At 36.9% G+C, this 16318-nt stretch overlaps 10 protein-coding genes across 10 annotated transcripts; 4 read left to right on the top strand and 6 right to left on the bottom strand. All coding sequences in view use genetic code 12, as the record gives it.

The window, feature by feature from the left end:
• Positions 1-21: 21 nt before the first annotated feature.
• Positions 22-1644, bottom strand: CORT_0D00830 (Fgr34 protein; the record flags this gene model as incomplete). Its single annotated transcript, XM_003869019.1, has 1 exon — positions 22-1644. The coding sequence occupies one exon, from the start codon at positions 1642-1644 to the stop codon at positions 22-24; it is 1623 nt and encodes a 540-aa protein (XP_003869068.1).
• A 152-nt stretch (positions 1645-1796) lies between these two features.
• Positions 1797-3068, bottom strand: CORT_0D00820 (Mss51 mRNA maturation factor; the record flags this gene model as incomplete). The annotated part of the gene is made up of 1 exon (XM_003869018.1): positions 1797-3068. The coding sequence occupies one exon, from the start codon at positions 3066-3068 to the stop codon at positions 1797-1799; it is 1272 nt and encodes a 423-aa protein (XP_003869067.1).
• Positions 3069-3245: 177 nt separating this feature from the next.
• Positions 3246-4691, bottom strand: CORT_0D00810 (hypothetical protein; the record flags this gene model as incomplete). The annotated part of the gene is made up of 1 exon (XM_003869017.1): positions 3246-4691. The coding sequence occupies one exon, from the start codon at positions 4689-4691 to the stop codon at positions 3246-3248; it is 1446 nt and encodes a 481-aa protein (XP_003869066.1).
• A 235-nt stretch (positions 4692-4926) lies between these two features.
• On the top strand, positions 4927-5202 carry CORT_0D00800 (hypothetical protein; the record flags this gene model as incomplete). Its single annotated transcript, XM_003869016.1, has 1 exon — positions 4927-5202. One exon carries the CDS (start codon positions 4927-4929, stop codon positions 5200-5202), a length of 276 nt encoding a protein of 91 aa, XP_003869065.1.
• Positions 5203-5313: 111 nt separating this feature from the next.
• Positions 5314-6642, top strand: CORT_0D00790 (hypothetical protein; the record flags this gene model as incomplete). Its single annotated transcript, XM_003869015.1, has 1 exon — positions 5314-6642. The coding sequence occupies one exon, from the start codon at positions 5314-5316 to the stop codon at positions 6640-6642; it is 1329 nt and encodes a 442-aa protein (XP_003869064.1).
• Positions 6643-6920: 278 nt separating this feature from the next.
• Positions 6921-9101, bottom strand: CORT_0D00780 (NADH-ubiquinone oxidoreductase; the record flags this gene model as incomplete). The annotated part of the gene is made up of 1 exon (XM_003869014.1): positions 6921-9101. One exon carries the CDS (start codon positions 9099-9101, stop codon positions 6921-6923), a length of 2181 nt encoding a protein of 726 aa, XP_003869063.1.
• Positions 9102-9811: 710 nt separating this feature from the next.
• Positions 9812-10021, top strand: CORT_0D00770 (hypothetical protein; the record flags this gene model as incomplete). Its single annotated transcript, XM_003869013.1, has 1 exon — positions 9812-10021. One exon carries the CDS (start codon positions 9812-9814, stop codon positions 10019-10021), a length of 210 nt encoding a protein of 69 aa, XP_003869062.1.
• A 358-nt stretch (positions 10022-10379) lies between these two features.
• CORT_0D00760 (hypothetical protein) lies at positions 10380-11033 on the bottom strand (the record flags this gene model as incomplete). The annotated part of the gene is made up of 1 exon (XM_003869012.1): positions 10380-11033. The coding sequence occupies one exon, from the start codon at positions 11031-11033 to the stop codon at positions 10380-10382; it is 654 nt and encodes a 217-aa protein (XP_003869061.1).
• A 104-nt stretch (positions 11034-11137) lies between these two features.
• On the top strand, positions 11138-11836 carry CORT_0D00750 (Rrg7 protein; the record flags this gene model as incomplete). Its single annotated transcript, XM_003869011.1, has 1 exon — positions 11138-11836. The coding sequence occupies one exon, from the start codon at positions 11138-11140 to the stop codon at positions 11834-11836; it is 699 nt and encodes a 232-aa protein (XP_003869060.1).
• Positions 11837-11940: 104 nt separating this feature from the next.
• On the bottom strand, positions 11941-13506 carry CORT_0D00740 (Cht3 major chitinase; the record flags this gene model as incomplete). Its single annotated transcript, XM_003869010.1, has 1 exon — positions 11941-13506. One exon carries the CDS (start codon positions 13504-13506, stop codon positions 11941-11943), a length of 1566 nt encoding a protein of 521 aa, XP_003869059.1.
• Positions 13507-16318: the final 2812 nt, after the last annotated feature.

Genomic DNA, 16318 nt, shown 5'->3' with positions numbered 1-16318 from the left:
TCAATGATATAAACTGAGGAATCAATTACGAGATGCTACAAATCTATCAAATTCACTATTCAAAAAGTCAACTTGGTCATTGGTCAATGAATTGTGTTTGACATAAAGCTTGTTGAATACATCAAATGTAGATTTCAAGCATTTATAGTATTTTACCAAATACTCAAATTTTTCTTCCTCTCTCTCCGTCTCTAGTATTTCAAGTACTGGTTCAAGTTCAATAGCCTGAGGTAAATTAAAACTAGGAGTATGCCTTTTATTATACTCTTGTATAAGCAGCAACACAAGATCATAGAACAGACGTACCTTTTCTTGAAACAACTTCAACTCCATGCGTTTCCGTTTATGCAACTCATCATAAAGCTTGATTTGAAAAGATGGCAGTATTGATAACACGTAAATCAATGCATCTTTCCATAAATTCTCAAAATTTGATGCAATTGCAAGGTACCAATTGGGCTCATTGCTCATTATGTACTCAAAATCCCAAGTACGAGAAACAACTATTCCCAAAAGCTCATTCTGGACTCCAAGAGCAAGATTGGAAACATGTTCTCTAGTTCTTGTCAAGATACGAATTCCTTGGATGAAATTCTGAGTTGCACGTGGTTGACGAGCTAAATCAAGGCCAGGCTCTAGTAGTCTCTGGATCCGATTCTCACCAGTGAAAAATAATACGTAAATATTGAACAGCACAAGGGACAAAACAACATACTTGATCCAGTTTTCTTGCATGTGCTTATTAGGTTTGTAGCCAAGGAAAATTAAGACGAATGCAATCTTGAATACAAGCAATAGCAAACGCTTTCCGGTGGATACAACTCGTTCTAACATGTCATCATCAAATTGGCGTCTACCTCCTTGTTCATCCTGGACATGTTCGGCATTAGTCTGATTTTGCAACACCACTTTCACCTTTTGCAGTTTGAAGACGGAATCCACCTTGGCAATTCCAGCAGGGCTCAATAGCATGTACGGTTGGTGAATTTCATTGTCCACTATGATACATTGTGAAGTGTTTAAAGCAACCTTTTCATTGCCATTTGTCGTTGAGGTTATTTCAAAAATCTTTTGGGAGATACCATCTTGGTTAACAAGCTTGTTTGTTCCATGGCCATCCGAGATTGACTCATGAGTATCACCTGTCAATTGCCATACGCAATCATCACCAGCCACAATTTTCATTGGCTCAATTACTGCCACATTGGGTTCAATGTGATTTTCACTCTGTGCACTTTCAGTCTCTTGATTGATTATCGGTAGGAAATCGAATCTATCCTCTGCAGTTAAATCTTGCCAAAACTCTCGACTTAGAATTCCATTGACTGCACTTTTGATTTGTAGATTTATTGGAATTACATTATTCATTTCTCGAATTCCATCATTTGTAAGTTGAAGAGCCACAGGAACATCAAGCTCATCAGTTGCAGGGTCATTTGGAAGTACCCGTTCTTGAAACGACAATACCACTTGTTCATAAAATGTCCTTGTCACTTGTCGGTTGTCCAATCTTTGAATTATTGATTGTTTCAACTCTTTGACTGTAGTGTTTGAATTAATTTCAAATAGTGATCGTTCGTTCTGAAGATTAAGCTCGGTAGATCTAATCAATATATGAATCCTGGATGGGGGTAGCTCGGTCATGACGTTTTGAAAAGCTGAATCAGAATTGGATTACGTGTAAGCAAAGTTTCGCGGTGCAAATTAAAGATTTCCTGTTCCTCAACGGAGATCTACGATATCTAATTCACAAGGATAGGAATATCTACAAAATGTACACCTATTGCTATATACAATCACACCTTGATGGCATGATACCTCTTACCTCTGAAACCGAACACCTTACTATTCAAATTAAATGTCTCTGTGGGATTTGAATCAACAATGTCCAATTTCGTACAGGCAAATTTATTGTCCGATTTTTGCATAAGCAAGTCCATCTCACCATTCAATTCATGACGTTTCAACCAATCAATCTCCCTTTGAATGTCTTCATCATGGAAACCAGTAACATAAATCGGGCATTTGGATTCCAATAATCCTTTCAATGATTTGTCCCAGTGTATTTGATCAGCAGTTTGGAAACCAGGGTGGAATAGGAAAAAAACATCCAAGTATGGATCAAATGGGAACAAGTCACCCATATCGTAGAGTTCATTGAAATATTGAGTGTGGTGGTGGATGGTGATCTGATCATCGAATCTTTCAATCAATGGACGTCCATTCGGAGTATTTACAGAAGCAAATGATCTTGTTTCTTTGTCAAAATATGCTTCAGGTCCAATCAAATGGATTTCAAACCTACTTTTAGGGAACAAGTATCCAAATTGCTTCCAAACATATCCTGGTAACATGGATTCCATTCTAGGACCCAAAATGAATATCCTAATTGGTCTTTCTTTAAAATGTGTTACTCCATCAATTGTCTTTTGGTAAGGTGGGTATAACGTGTACCTCAATGCTCCTAAAGACTTGGCTCCTTCCACAGTCACTGGACCCTTTGGTTCAATTTGATAAGGCGAAAATTTATGCAAAATAGATCCTATTGTCATTGGATACGTAAGGACTTTAGTGGCGGCTGCTAAATTAAATTCATCATTCATAGGTGGGAAATCTCTAGTATAAAAGAATGAATCCCAATCACTCATATTAATCATGAAATCCCTCTCTTGTTCACCGGGAAATGCAAATTCTTCAAATTTCCTTCCCGATCTCAAATCATGCTCATACAAGTTGACTTTTTTCAAAAGTTCATATTTCTTCTTTGCATGGTATTCTGTATCCTTTTCCCATGCTTCTTTTGATGCATGTGTAGGTATTCCCGAATACGGGCATACAAAATTGACAGGTTTGTGTGTTACTGGACACAATGCTTTTGCTCTTATAAGTGCCGCATGTGTTCGAATATCCTCATATGGAGACTCATCCCAACTATACAACTTTCTTTCATCCTTTTCTTTATTGGGATCATTCATGGATAGCATTTTCCAAAATAATGAAAAGTTCCTCCTTCTGGATACATTACTTTGTATGGATCGCCTGCACACATGGCTTATTGAATACATCATCGTTGTGTTAACTGTGCGGTTCTGGTGAGCTACAGCGTGGTACCTATGTAGTTTAGTTTATGGTATGGTTATACGGCCTATATACCGCTGTTAAAATAGAAATTTTTTTCTTCAAACAAACAGAGAGAGACAGCCGATGTTTAAAAATCATCTGGTAGCGGATATTACCGTATACAGCTATATACTCAGAGACTCCTGATTTCGTTTAAAGAATTCAAAATTCCAATTCTTATTTGGGTGGTTAAAGTAGCTGAGGTCGGAGTTGAAACCCATAAGGTTTTCCTCATTCACTGCATTAATCTTGTGGAATTCAACTTCATGATTATCTACCTTCCCATCGCGAGCCATTTTGAACAAAGCAATGTAATTACCAAATATATCAAACATTTCAATCCAGTATATGAACGAGTCATTCCATTGAAGTGTTGTTGCTATATTGTCAGTTATCATGACTGGAGATGGGAATTTCCTCTCCATGGCGTTAAGAAATAATTTGCCAAATCTATTCAACAAGTCTTTATCATCAATTTGATTCGAATTCATTGCAATAACTCGGGTATTCCAATATGGTAGATCAGTTTTATACTCTTCTTTCAAACTTCCGAGGTAAAACCCATCACCAATGGGGTTAATATGAAATTGGTTCAAGTCAATTTTCTCGTTCTTAATCTTGGCTATTTGGGACTCCAGGTTATTAGGCAGGTGATAATCGAAAAAAGTGTCATAAGACACAGTTTCTGTTGATTTATTTTCTTTCTCATCTATCCTTTTGCATGTTATATTTATTATATTCTCATGAATCAAGTTTTTCCTAAACTCTTCAATCTGACAAAGTTTTGGCACATTCACAATCATTTGATATTGACACGTCTTGATTTCCTGAATCTCCATTATCCGTGGCTTTCCAAAAACTTGATCACATTTGTACACTATATCAATTGTTCTTGGTTGTAGTGTCAAATCACAAATCTCTCCATTACCCAATGTATGTTTGATAAACTTTTGCGTATTTGTTGAATAATCGACTTCGTGATCTCCAAAGGAGCCAAATTCACCGTCAAATACGATAAAGTCCCTTGGATCTAGCTTTACCCTTTGTCCTCCTCTTTGATTCCTTATTTCGGTTTGTTTGTAAGGTTTCACATTGGGGAATTTCCCAAGTACATAAACATGATTTGGCAATTGTGCCTTGTGATTGCCACTCATAAAATCGATAAGGTCTTCATGAAACTGCATAACCTTATCACCGAAGCAATACCCCACCGTCCAATATCCTGCTTGTATATTGAATGCTAATGAACAATTTCCATTATCAAACGTTTCTTGAATGATATCTATTGCACGTTGCTTTAACTCAGATGTGGCAGAATGGATTGGTTTTGAAATATTCACCTCTTTATCTGCCGGAAGATGACAAATATAAGGAACAACCTCTTTGTTTGATGTTAACGACATGATTTCATACAGACCCAGTTTGGACCTTTGTTGTGTTAGTGAATATGCCACGTCAACTGGTATTCGAGCATTATCATAAACTATGCGATTCTTTAAAGTTGGGGTTGATTGTAGTAGCCCAGAAGACACATCAATAAGACTTATTAGTAGGATGAAGAACAATTGCATTGCAAGCTCGGGTGATCGTATGGGTAAGGAGTGGTATCAATCGTGTGTACTTTTTGATGAGACTTTGCGCTCTCAAAAATAGATCCATTTGCACCAAACAATAAGGCCACGGCACAAGATATTGATTATACAAGTATAAGAACGGATTTGAATAATATTATATTGGATATAACTATCTAGATTCATTCAGATCATTGATTTATCGCTCGTTCAACCAACATCGCTCAATAATCAAATGTCGGGAAGTGTACTGGAAACACCAGCACCTGAAGCTAACTCATTACCTGGGCTTTCAACCCCCCATTTAAACGGCTCAGCATCAAATGCAACTCGACAAGACCCAAACTCATCATCTACAGAGAAGAAGACCACTGCATTTGATATAGCTCATGATATTGAACGTGAACTAGCGAAAGCCACGGAGTTGCTAGACAAGAATGAAAAGGAGATGAACGCAAAGATAGATGCTACATTACGGAGAGTGTCAGCTTTGCAGCTGAAGGACAAATGATAGACGCCCTTGTGGGGTAAGTTTTGTTTGATGTAATAGAGTTTATAGGATGTTTCAATGTGATGAGAAAAAATACACATTAAGTAATACTTTGAAGTTGCAACTCATTAAATGTCAGTAAAGAGATCCAAGAATCAGCTACGAAGGGAGAGACTTAAGCAGCGAAAGCTTGAAGAACAGAAAAGCAAGGAGACTAGGAGCAACAAAGAGGATGGATCAACGGAGTCGCCACTGGAAGAAAAGTCAACAGAGTCTGATGCAAAAGTTGACCACAGTAATCCAATCCCAGAGATTAAGATGGATGAGAATGACCCACTTCTACAGCAATTTGGATCTGTTTTGAAGAAATTTAACCCTATCCCCACAGAGGAAGAATCACAATTAGTTGAAATACCTAATGGACACAATCATAGTGACGAAGAAGATGCATCGGATGGCTCAGATGAAGATGAGCAAGCACAAACTACCAAACTATCCAAAAGACAATTGAGGCTACGAAATAAAGTACCGTTATCATCCCTCAAGATGTCCACCCACCGCCCAGAGATAGTCGAGCCTACCGACGCTGATGCACAAGATCCTTACTTGCTAGTATTTATTAAATCACAACCAAATATAATCCCCGTACCGTCCCATTGGAGCTCCAAACGTGATTACCTTTCATCTAAAAGAGGTATAGAAAGACCACCATTCCAGTTACCCAAATTCATTCGTGATACCGGCATTGAAGAAATGCGACAAACAACCGGTGACGATGAACGTACTTTAAAACAACAACAACGTGAACGAGTCCAAGTTAAATTAGGTAGATTAGATATGGATTATGAGAAACTATATCGTGCTTTCTTCCATAATCAATCCAAGCCGAGATTATCCTCTTTTGGTGAGTTGTACGAGGAAGGTAAAGAGTTGGTGGATGAATTAACCCACGAGGCAAAGAAGTATAAACCGGGTGTAGTTTCCAAGAAATTGAGGCAAGCATTGGGTATGAATGAAAATGATTTGAGTATTCCACCGGCGTGGATTATGATTATGAGGGATATTGGTAAACCACCATCGTACCAGGATTTGATTATTCCGGGTATCGATGAGGATTATAATAATGGTGGGTATAGAGATAGGCATGCGGATGGAGATGTGAAGGTGGAGCATTGGGGGCGAATTAAAACAGTTGCGGAGTCCGAAAGCGAAGAGGACGAGGATGAGGAAGACAAAGACGAAGACGAAGAAGGGGAGAGTAATAGCGAAAATGAAGAGAATAACGATGTCGATAGTAATGGGCACGAGTCCGTGGCTGATTCTGATAGCGAAAGTGATGAAGAAGAAGATTTAGCAAAGAAGAGCTCATTAAAAGACGTCCTATTTAATATGTTTGGCAATGAAAAGTCATCACCAAAGGCTGGCGATCAAAAGGTGGCTAATAATGATGCTACTAATTAATTTCTCTACCAAGTCCCTAGAAGATAAGAGATTAGATGACAAATCCGTTACTGAACGTGCATACAACAATTATAAATAATGATTTTGCATCTTATGTGAGGTCTTTTAAGAAAAAGGAGTGTAAATTTGTAATCATATATATATATAAATACTTTGATATTTTTTATAATTAATGTACATGGAAAAATGTATAAATGCTACAAGATGAAAAAAAAAAGAATACCTATGCTAAATGTGAAATGAAAAAATTTGAAATCCAACCATTCTCTACTTTCATTTTAAAAGTTGATAGCTGGTTTTTCATCCTTTATCTTGTCGATTTTAGCACCAAATGCAGCAACACATTTAGCCATAGTTGGTGAAGATCTAGATATAACATCAGTAAAGTAGAAATTTGTAATTGGATTCTTCAAAGGTTCACCAACAGCTTTAGCACTCTTGTTCTTATTTACCAAATCAAGGAATCCAATTTGAGCAATTTCAGAAGATACAGGTTCAATAACATCGTGTCTTACCAAATGTGGGGCAATTTCTCCTAATCTCAATCTTATTGAAACAATATCATCGTATGGTAATTTGGCACCCAAGTATTCTGACAATGCTCTCAAAATCTTCCAATCTTCACGTGCAACTCCTGGTGGGTTAGTAGCAGCTCTAGTAATTTGAGTTCTTCCTTCGGTATTGACATAAGTGGCGGATTTTTCCGTGTATGCTGATCCAGGCAAGATTACATCAGCAAATGAAGCACCAACATCACCATGATGACCTTGGTAAACAACAAATGCATCCTTGGGGATTTCATTATTGGAGATTTCATCAGCGCCTAATAAATAAATGAATTTTGGTGTTGAAGTTTGTTCGGTTAATGTGTTGAAACCAATATCCAATGCTGCTGCTCTTGAAGCTTCACGATGTAATAAATTGACACCATTCCATTCAGAAGTGTTGAAGTTCTTGTGTTTTGATGCAAATTCACCAACTGTGTTGTAAATAGCTTGGGCATCTTTGGAATCAGCAACACCTGATCCAACAATGATTAATGGTCTTGAAGCTTTGGATAATTTTTCACCAAATTCGCCATCAAGGACCTTTTTAAGATCATTGGCATTATCACCCAATCTGGTGACATCAAAAGTAGAGTCAAATTCTTGTCCAACGGAAGCAATTTCCAAGCCTGATCTTAACCACACTTTTCTTATTCTTGTATTTAAGGTAGCAGCTTCAAATCTAGGATTTGTTCCCACAAGAAGAATTTGATCAGCATCTTCTATACCATCAATGGTTGAGTTGAAAACATAGTTTGATCTAATGTCCAAACCATGAGCATCAACGGCTTGTGGCACATCAGTAGTGACATTTTCTGAACCCAATTTGTTAGCCAAATCCTTCAATGCAACCAATGATTCTGCATCAACCAATGCACCGGCAACGGCTTTCAATTCACCATTTTGTGGTTTGATTTTGGTGTAAGCAGCAGCAATAGTTGACAAAGCTTCATCCCATGTAGCAGTTTCAAATTTATCACCATTTCTGATCAATGGAGCAGTTAAACGTTGAGTCTTTAAACCATCACAGGCGAATCTAGTCTTGTCAGAAATCCATTCTTCATTAACATCATCATTCAATCTAGGCAACACTCTCATAACCTCAATACCTCTACAATCAACCCTGACATTTGATCCAACCGCATCCAAAACATCAATAGTTTCAGTTCTCTTCAATTCCCATGGTCTAGCTCTAAAAGCATATGGCTTTGAAGTTAAAGCACCAACAGGACATAAATCAATGATATTTCCCGACATTTCGGAATTGATATTTCTTTCAATATAGGTACCAATTTGCATATCATTACCTCTACCAGCAGTACCAAATTCAGGCGCACCAGCAACATCATTCATAAAACGAACACATCTAGTACAATGAATACATCTATTCATTGATGTCTTAACCAAAGGACCAATGGCTTTATTTTCAACAGCTCTCTTACCAACCACTTCTTTAAATCTACCACGATCAGAACCATATCTTTGCGATTGTTCTTGTAAATCACATTCACCACCTTGATCACAAATCGGACAATCTAAAGGATGATTCTCCAACAACATCTCCGTAACCCCCTCTCTGGCTTTTTTAATTCTTTCAGAATCAGTATGAACAACCATACCATTTTGTACCGGCATAGCACAAGAGGCAATCAACTTGGGCATTCTCTCAACGTCAACTAGACACATACGACAGTTACCAGCAATAGCTAATTTATCGTGATAACAATAACGAGGAATCTGAACACCAGCTAATTGGGCTGCTTGAATGATCGACGATCCAGCTTCTACCGAAACCTTCCTCCCATCAACCGTAACTTCAACGTCTGCTAGTCTCCTTGCAGACGCAGAAATGCAACGCTTGGAAGATTTGAGCATATGAGACCTTATCGAAAGCATCGTTCTGTGGGAATACATATACGTGTATCAATGAATAAAAAGAAAAAGGGTATATGTGTAGTTGTAGTTGCAAAAATAGATGAACCCTCTCAGATGAAACAGTGGTCTATTAATATTTGTATAAAAAGTGATATGTAGTTGGGATCGATGAGCAAAGTGTGTTGAGAATTGTCTACCCAAAAGTAAAACTCAGGAATATATGATTGATATAAAAGTTTTCAAAACTTGAGTTTGGCTAAGTTTGGTTGGTTGTAATAATTTTTTTTTCTTTCTTTCTCTCCTTCTTAGTGAGTAAAGTAAAGTAAGCAAAGCAAAGCGTTAAGTTAGTAGGTTACTGTAGTTTAGTGCTTTATTCTCTTTGTACTTCCAAGTATGACTTTGTTTGTTAATAATAAAAATTTACCATTTCTTTATTGGTTGAAACAAAATTTTAACCAACGCTACCAACTACATCAGAAAACAGAGAACAAAGAGAGAGTTAGTAACAATAAACAACAAACAGGAATGCAGTACAGTGTTTTTACTTTTTATTCGTACGAGTGCGACATAATCATTTAATATTAGAACGACATAATTGGCCAAACCAACGCGACATAAATTTTGTTTTATGTGAATTTGTTCTGAGTAGGAAAATAGAATGATATATATTAACGAAGTTCAAGCTGGAATTATACACAGACAGATATGTGGATGGGCTTGGTAATTGCTTCACTTTGGAGCTGGTCCGGATGGTTTTGGAAAGTGGGATAGCTCCATTGGAGGTGTGCTTTAGTTACAGTGACTACAATAAGGCGTTCCATCCAAATGAAATTCAAGTTGATAACCTGCAATACGACATAGAATGTGATGGTGTAGATGTAGATGTAGATGTACATATGAATTCTGAACAAGCACAAAGCTGTAAACGAGAAAAGGGGTCCATACAGATGCTACTCTGAAGCACATAAGAAAAGATTCTGGCTTTTAGTTATTGAGCAGGGGTATTTTGCTTACAACGCTGCAAAACTTTTGAGAAATGAAAAGTAGAAAAGACTAACTTAAAAAGGCTAACAATTGAAACCATGGATCGTTACTGCCACTGCCACTGCCCTTAAGTAAATCACTTTGATCCATGAGGATCGGGCTCATCAAGTACGATAAACAAAGGGAATCATTTTGGATAGCTGGTTTGAATAATTATGTCGCACTCGGATGAAATAAAAATAAAGACTATACATATACATATACGTATATCAATATACGTGTGTATAGATAGATAAGATCACTTTCTATTCCTTTAAACGAAGTTACTTGAGTTTATCTTCCTTGTTCGTTACCACCGCCTGCTAGCATAAATATAAGCAATGGAGGTACAATATACATCCAATTCTTTTGTATCCATGACCTATCGTCAATTGGAACTTCCACTTCGATTTCTTCTTCGATTTCTCTAGTAACTTCAACTCCATTAGCATCAATTTCTTTAATCAATTTCTTTTTTTTCACCTTTTCAACAATTGATCCACCACCATCGCCACCACTACCTGCTTTCTTTTGTTGTTGTTGTTCTTCTCTTTGCTTCTTTATTGAATCAGGATTCATGTTTGGCTGTGCTGCAATGACCTGTTTTCTTCTTTTGACTTGTGGCTTACCTAACTTGTTGTCAAAAGATAACGATAATCTCAGTATATCACCATCTTCATCAAGGAATAGGTTAAACACAGCTTGTGTCAAGTTTGGCAAATTGGATTGATAGCTGAAACATTCATTATTGTGTATATCTTTAGTACCTATGCAGTAGGCTTGATCTGGTTGTAGATCCACATCCATAAGATATACTGCTTCATTTTCAATAAATCCAATTGGATCAGTTGTTGTTTGATCAATGGGTTTTATAAACAAATTGATTCTCTTTGAGGATACAACCGAGGTTAAAAGTGTAATGGCTATAAATTGAAGTATTGAAATCATAATCTCACTGCTCAAACTTCCCCTTTAGATCTGAAACTGAAATCGGAATTTTTGTTTTGCATTTGTTTTGCGCGTTCATTTGATTTTTCACTGGGTTCGACACAATGAGGTATCAACTATTGCTGAGAAGGTACAGTTCAACTCCATTACTTGAAGATGTGGGTCAGTATTTAAAACATTGCAAGCTAAAGGAAGTCAATACCAACTCAACCGTTTTTCGTGGGACATTATATGAATTTCATGTCAAGCATTTACTTGAAACTAAATTACATGCAAAAAATATGATTCGATGTGGTGGATCGAATGATAATGGAATAGATATTATCGGACAATGGGACCTTTCTTCGTTTTACCTAAAATCATTGACGATGAATAGCATGGGTCAGAAATTCCACAACTCTTCACTACTTAATCATCTTCCTGGATCTTCTTCCAAACGACCCATTTCATTACTGAATGATATACAATTAGTGGTTCAGTGCAAGAATACTAAAAAGAAGTTAGGAGCAGCTGATGTACGACAATTGTCAGGAATATTAGAGTACCACAAATTCCACAAGAAAAAGACGTTTATGATGATGGTGAGTCCTCATCCACTTACAACACAAGGCATCTCGCAATTGAACAAGTCGTCATATCCAATGATAAATCTAGTTGTGTCGCCATTAAGAAACAAAATTGACAGCTACGATTATGATAATTGGGAAGGCGGGGGTTTATTATCAGCTTATTTGAATCTCACCTCAACGAAAGTACTAAATGGGTTAAAAATGGAACAACAGTTACTACAATTGACAACCTAAATTAAAACAATCGGGTATAACACTTATATTAGAAATTACAAAGCGAAAAAGGTAATAAAAGAAGTAACGTTCAAATCTTAATCAAAGGCCAAAAGCATCTTTGTCTAAATTGCAGTAGTTGGTGGAGGGCCATATATCGTTTGAAGATTAGTTCTCGTGGTGATGATATTGTAAAAAGTAGCAACGGTGGTCATTGTAGTAGGTGCAAAAACAAACGAAGTGAACAAATTGGATGTAGTTGTGGCATCTTGTGTGGTTGATGAGGAAGGAGATGTCTGTGTTGCTAATGATGATGAAGATTGACCAAGCGTTGTGCTTTGTTGGGTATCAGTTGAAGTTTCTAAGATTGAACCTTCTTGGGTATTGGTGTCAGACTGTAAAGAGATTGATGTCGTGGAATCGGTGGGTGTGAGATCAGCATTGTGTATGGAAGAAATAAGTTGTGAGGACGAACCAGCTGAGCTGGATGAACTGGATGAACTGGATGAGCTTGGTGAGTTAGATGAACTGGATGAACTAGATGAACTGGATGAGCTTGGTGAGTTAGACGAACTGGATGAACTAGATGAACTGGATGAACTAGGTGAACTAGGTGAACTAGGTGAACTTGTGGTTGAGGTTGTGGTTGTGGTTGTGGTGCCGCTAGTGTATGTCGTTGAAGTGGTGGTAACCGTGGTTGTTGTGGTTGTAGTCGTACTATCTGACGATGAAACTGCAGCTGCTTGGAAATCACTTCCAACTAATCGTTTCATGTTTTCAACAAAGTTACCATTTGAATCAGTGTTATCCCAAGCTGCCGAAACATCCCACATTGAAATGCCTCCAAAATATTGACTTGACAAGATATCACTAGTCAAATAATCCTCAATCAATTCTGGTGGGTTATAACCTGAACCAGCAGCTCTAATTGATCCCGGAACCCCAACGAATAATTTCACATTTGAATTAGGGCTAGTATTTTCAGCATAATCCAACCAAGTGTCCCAATTGAACCAACTTGTTCCTAAATTACAATAATTGTTGTAAAATTGAATAAAAACGAAATCAATAACACTTTCTTGTAACAAGTTACCAACAGATGCATCAGGATAAGGACATTGAGGAGCAGCACCAAGATAATACCTCTTGGATGAATCAGTTGCAAAAATTTCTCTCAACTCATTAGCCATGGCAGCATAACCAGTATTGATATGATTTTCAATATCAAAATCAAACCCATCAAGAATGGCACTGCCAAATGGTCTTTCCGATGCTGATAAAGTGTCGGAGTTACCAAACAAATCCCATGCTGTATGTGCAAATTCTTTAGCTTGATCATCAGAAGTAAAACCATAAGCACCAGAAGCACCACCCAAGGAAAGCAAGACGATTTTCCCCTTGGCTTGACAAGATTGAATATCAGCAGCAATATTATCACATTTCAAAATACCATTGGCGGTATAAGTACCTTCACAAGCATTGGCGAAATTCAATTGAACAGGGTTGGGAAACACATGCATAAATGATAAAATGACAATATCAACCGCATCGGAATCACAATAGTAGGACAATCGTTGTTGATTCCCGCCGGAATTTTGGCCCCAATACACAGCTACATTGGAGTTGCTTGTTGGATCGAATGCAAACACAGTTGTCGCGAGAATTGAAATAAAGTATAATAAACTCAACATGGGATGGAATCTGTAGTGTTGTTGGATTGTTGGGTTATTGTTGTTTTTTGAGTTTAAGCGGGTATTTTGTTTTATTTGAAGGAATGAATCTTACCACCTATGCTGTGAGATTGGAAAGGGGTGAGTGGGTATAAAAATGGGGCAGCTTTGGCACTGGGATATTGCTGTAACCTTTGAAGTAGTTAGGTTGTTCTTTGAATGGTGTTTTTGAAAAATTAAGACTTACTTTTCAAAGATGGTCTTTTACAACAGTATTTAAATAAACTTGAAATTGGCAAAGCTGTATTCATAAAATCTGGGTCCATTTGTAACCCAAAAATAAGAAACCACACCATGCCCATTACATTTTACAAAATCTCAAAGCGCCCTAAAAGCAATTAGCTTCTAGCTATGTTACATATTTTACCGAAGTAAGAAATAATCTCTTCCATTCTGTGTTAGATTTAATCGCTAAGTTTTAACATTAATTCTTATTCTTTCGCAGCAAAAATTGGACATTTCTCGGTTTCCTAAGATTGAAAAAATTGTTAATTTGTCCTAAAAGGGAACAATTGAGGACCAAAATGGATATGATTGTTTACCTTTACGAATATTGTTATTATTCGTAATTTAACAGTACAATGTATGTGTTTATTATTTTTATTTCTTTCGCTTGTATGGCATGGGCGTTATGTGTGTTTTTGCGGATACTTGCATGATGTCAAAAATGAAGGTTCCTGTTTTGTTGTTTTGCACCAGCCATTTGCAAATTCTTTACAATGTGCGAGAAAAAAATAAAAAAAATAAACATTTAACCCGAAAATTAAAATAAACCCACTATGGCAGAAGTGAGTATTGAGGGATATTGTTGATGTCTGAGAAGTACTATGATGATCTTGTAGGTTGTTGATGTGTATAACCTCTGTGGGTGTTATTTGCCTATCTCGGTCGAGACAAGGCTAATGGTTCCAACAACTGAGCAATTGGAGAAAGAGGCTACTCTGCACCAAGTCACGGAAATCTCCGACTCTACAATCTTTTCTTCAATTTTATAAACTTCTGACTACGTCATAATTGAGGCGGAACTCAATTGCTATGGTAATCACCAATGTATGGAATTTTCGTGTTTACAAAATTGGGTAGTTTTTCTTTTGGCAACCAATTTTTTTTTTTGGTTTTTTCGTTCTGAAATGGGACAAATTTGAGCCCATTTCGAATAATCAACCAGCACGAATGTCGGGAAGAGACAAGGAAAACATTTTAGATTACAGTTTTGTGGATGCGCCTTAAAGTACGGTTAGTTGGTTGTTTGTTTTTTCAATATACAAGGTTACAAACCTATTTGCAAATATAATTGTATTGTGCGTTGTATTCATGAGTCTTTTGTTTATTTCTTCGCTGCATTTCTGTTCCGAATTCAACAATGGGTTCGACAACCGCTATTTCTTGAGTGCTTTGTTTTGTTCTCGTAATTATGTTTGCATTGTTTGTTTTGTTTGCTTTTGATATTGTTAGCAGCCTCTTTGGTCTTGCACTGACACTTTATATAATTGCTTAATCTAATCTGTGCTACTTGCTTGATGTGTTAAAGGCCTTACTGCTAAGGACTTTAGCCATCTGACTGAATTCTTCAATGCTTGGCTACACTGGTTTGAATATCGAAAGATTTAATATGTGTACACAGAAGTAGCTATTGCATTAGGTTAAGTTTGTGAAATTTAAAATAATCTTGAGCAAATAATTTCCACAAAATCTAGATAGGAACTTTGAAAATCTCTCTCAGAGCTTTTTAAATGAAGATTTGTTTGTGTTTCTATATGGCTGGCTGAGCTCTACTTTCTGTATTGATGCAATAATGTTGTTGCACTTATTGCCGTTAACATTAAGTTGTAAGGAGCAATGGTTCCGTTTCTCGGTGAAGATATCATCATACAAAATATATGATTAGAAAGTAAAGGTATATAGATGTTGGGAAAAAGATTCAATCAGTGTGCTGAGTACGCAATTTTCTCTGCGAGTTGAAGCTGATTAGTTTACTAAATTTGACGGTTTGATTGTTACTCTGAGAGTTGACTCAGCATAAAAGCATCCTACTTTACCAAAAATGCTTTAAATTTGATGCAGTAAGAAAGCCTTTACAGTGGAAGAAGTTTATCAGACGTTTCAACCTGCTTAGTACTTTCATTACTCCTTCATTTCTGTGTCAAACCAACTCCAAATTGATAAAAACGCACGCGTGTCACGTGCATTGACTTCGACGCGTTGGTTAGGAGACATGTGAACACACTATCTGATTTAATAACAAGAATATTTTTATGTATACTTTCAAGCTTTTCAATCGAACAATGATCGTTTTAAGTTTGCAATGGGCGAGAAATCCTTATTCATTGTGGTTACTAGGTATACACAAGGAGAATAAAGAATCACATTGAATAATTGGGATAAATACGAAAATGGAAGTTGATATCCGGAATTCCTCAAGTTAACCGGGAGTCTCAAATCTATCGGCAACTCTGGAACAAAACGGAACTAATATTTAATTGTTTAGGAAAAACGAGAATCTCAATTGGGCCAAACTGTAAACAAACTTCGCCGAAAATATGCATCTCTAAAAAGAAAAGGACAACAAACCTTTGGTAGGAAAAAAAACAATTGAAACAATAGCGTAGTACGCATGGAATGTATTAGATTGCTTCAAAAGAGATTTACTAAATCTTGTACGCGGACCAGTACTGGCTGGTGAAGCTTTATAAAGTTATAGATCGATTCCGAATCGTGATTTATGGTGTAAACACTTTGCAACTATGTCCATTTTGTTGTAACATAAGTAATA

This window comes from Candida orthopsilosis (assembly GCF_000315875.1).
Source record: "Candida orthopsilosis Co 90-125, chromosome 4 draft sequence".
Taxonomy (NCBI): domain Eukaryota; kingdom Fungi; phylum Ascomycota; class Pichiomycetes; order Serinales; family Debaryomycetaceae; genus Lodderomyces; species Lodderomyces orthopsilosis.
This window is presented reverse-complemented; position numbering and strand designations above follow the sequence as displayed.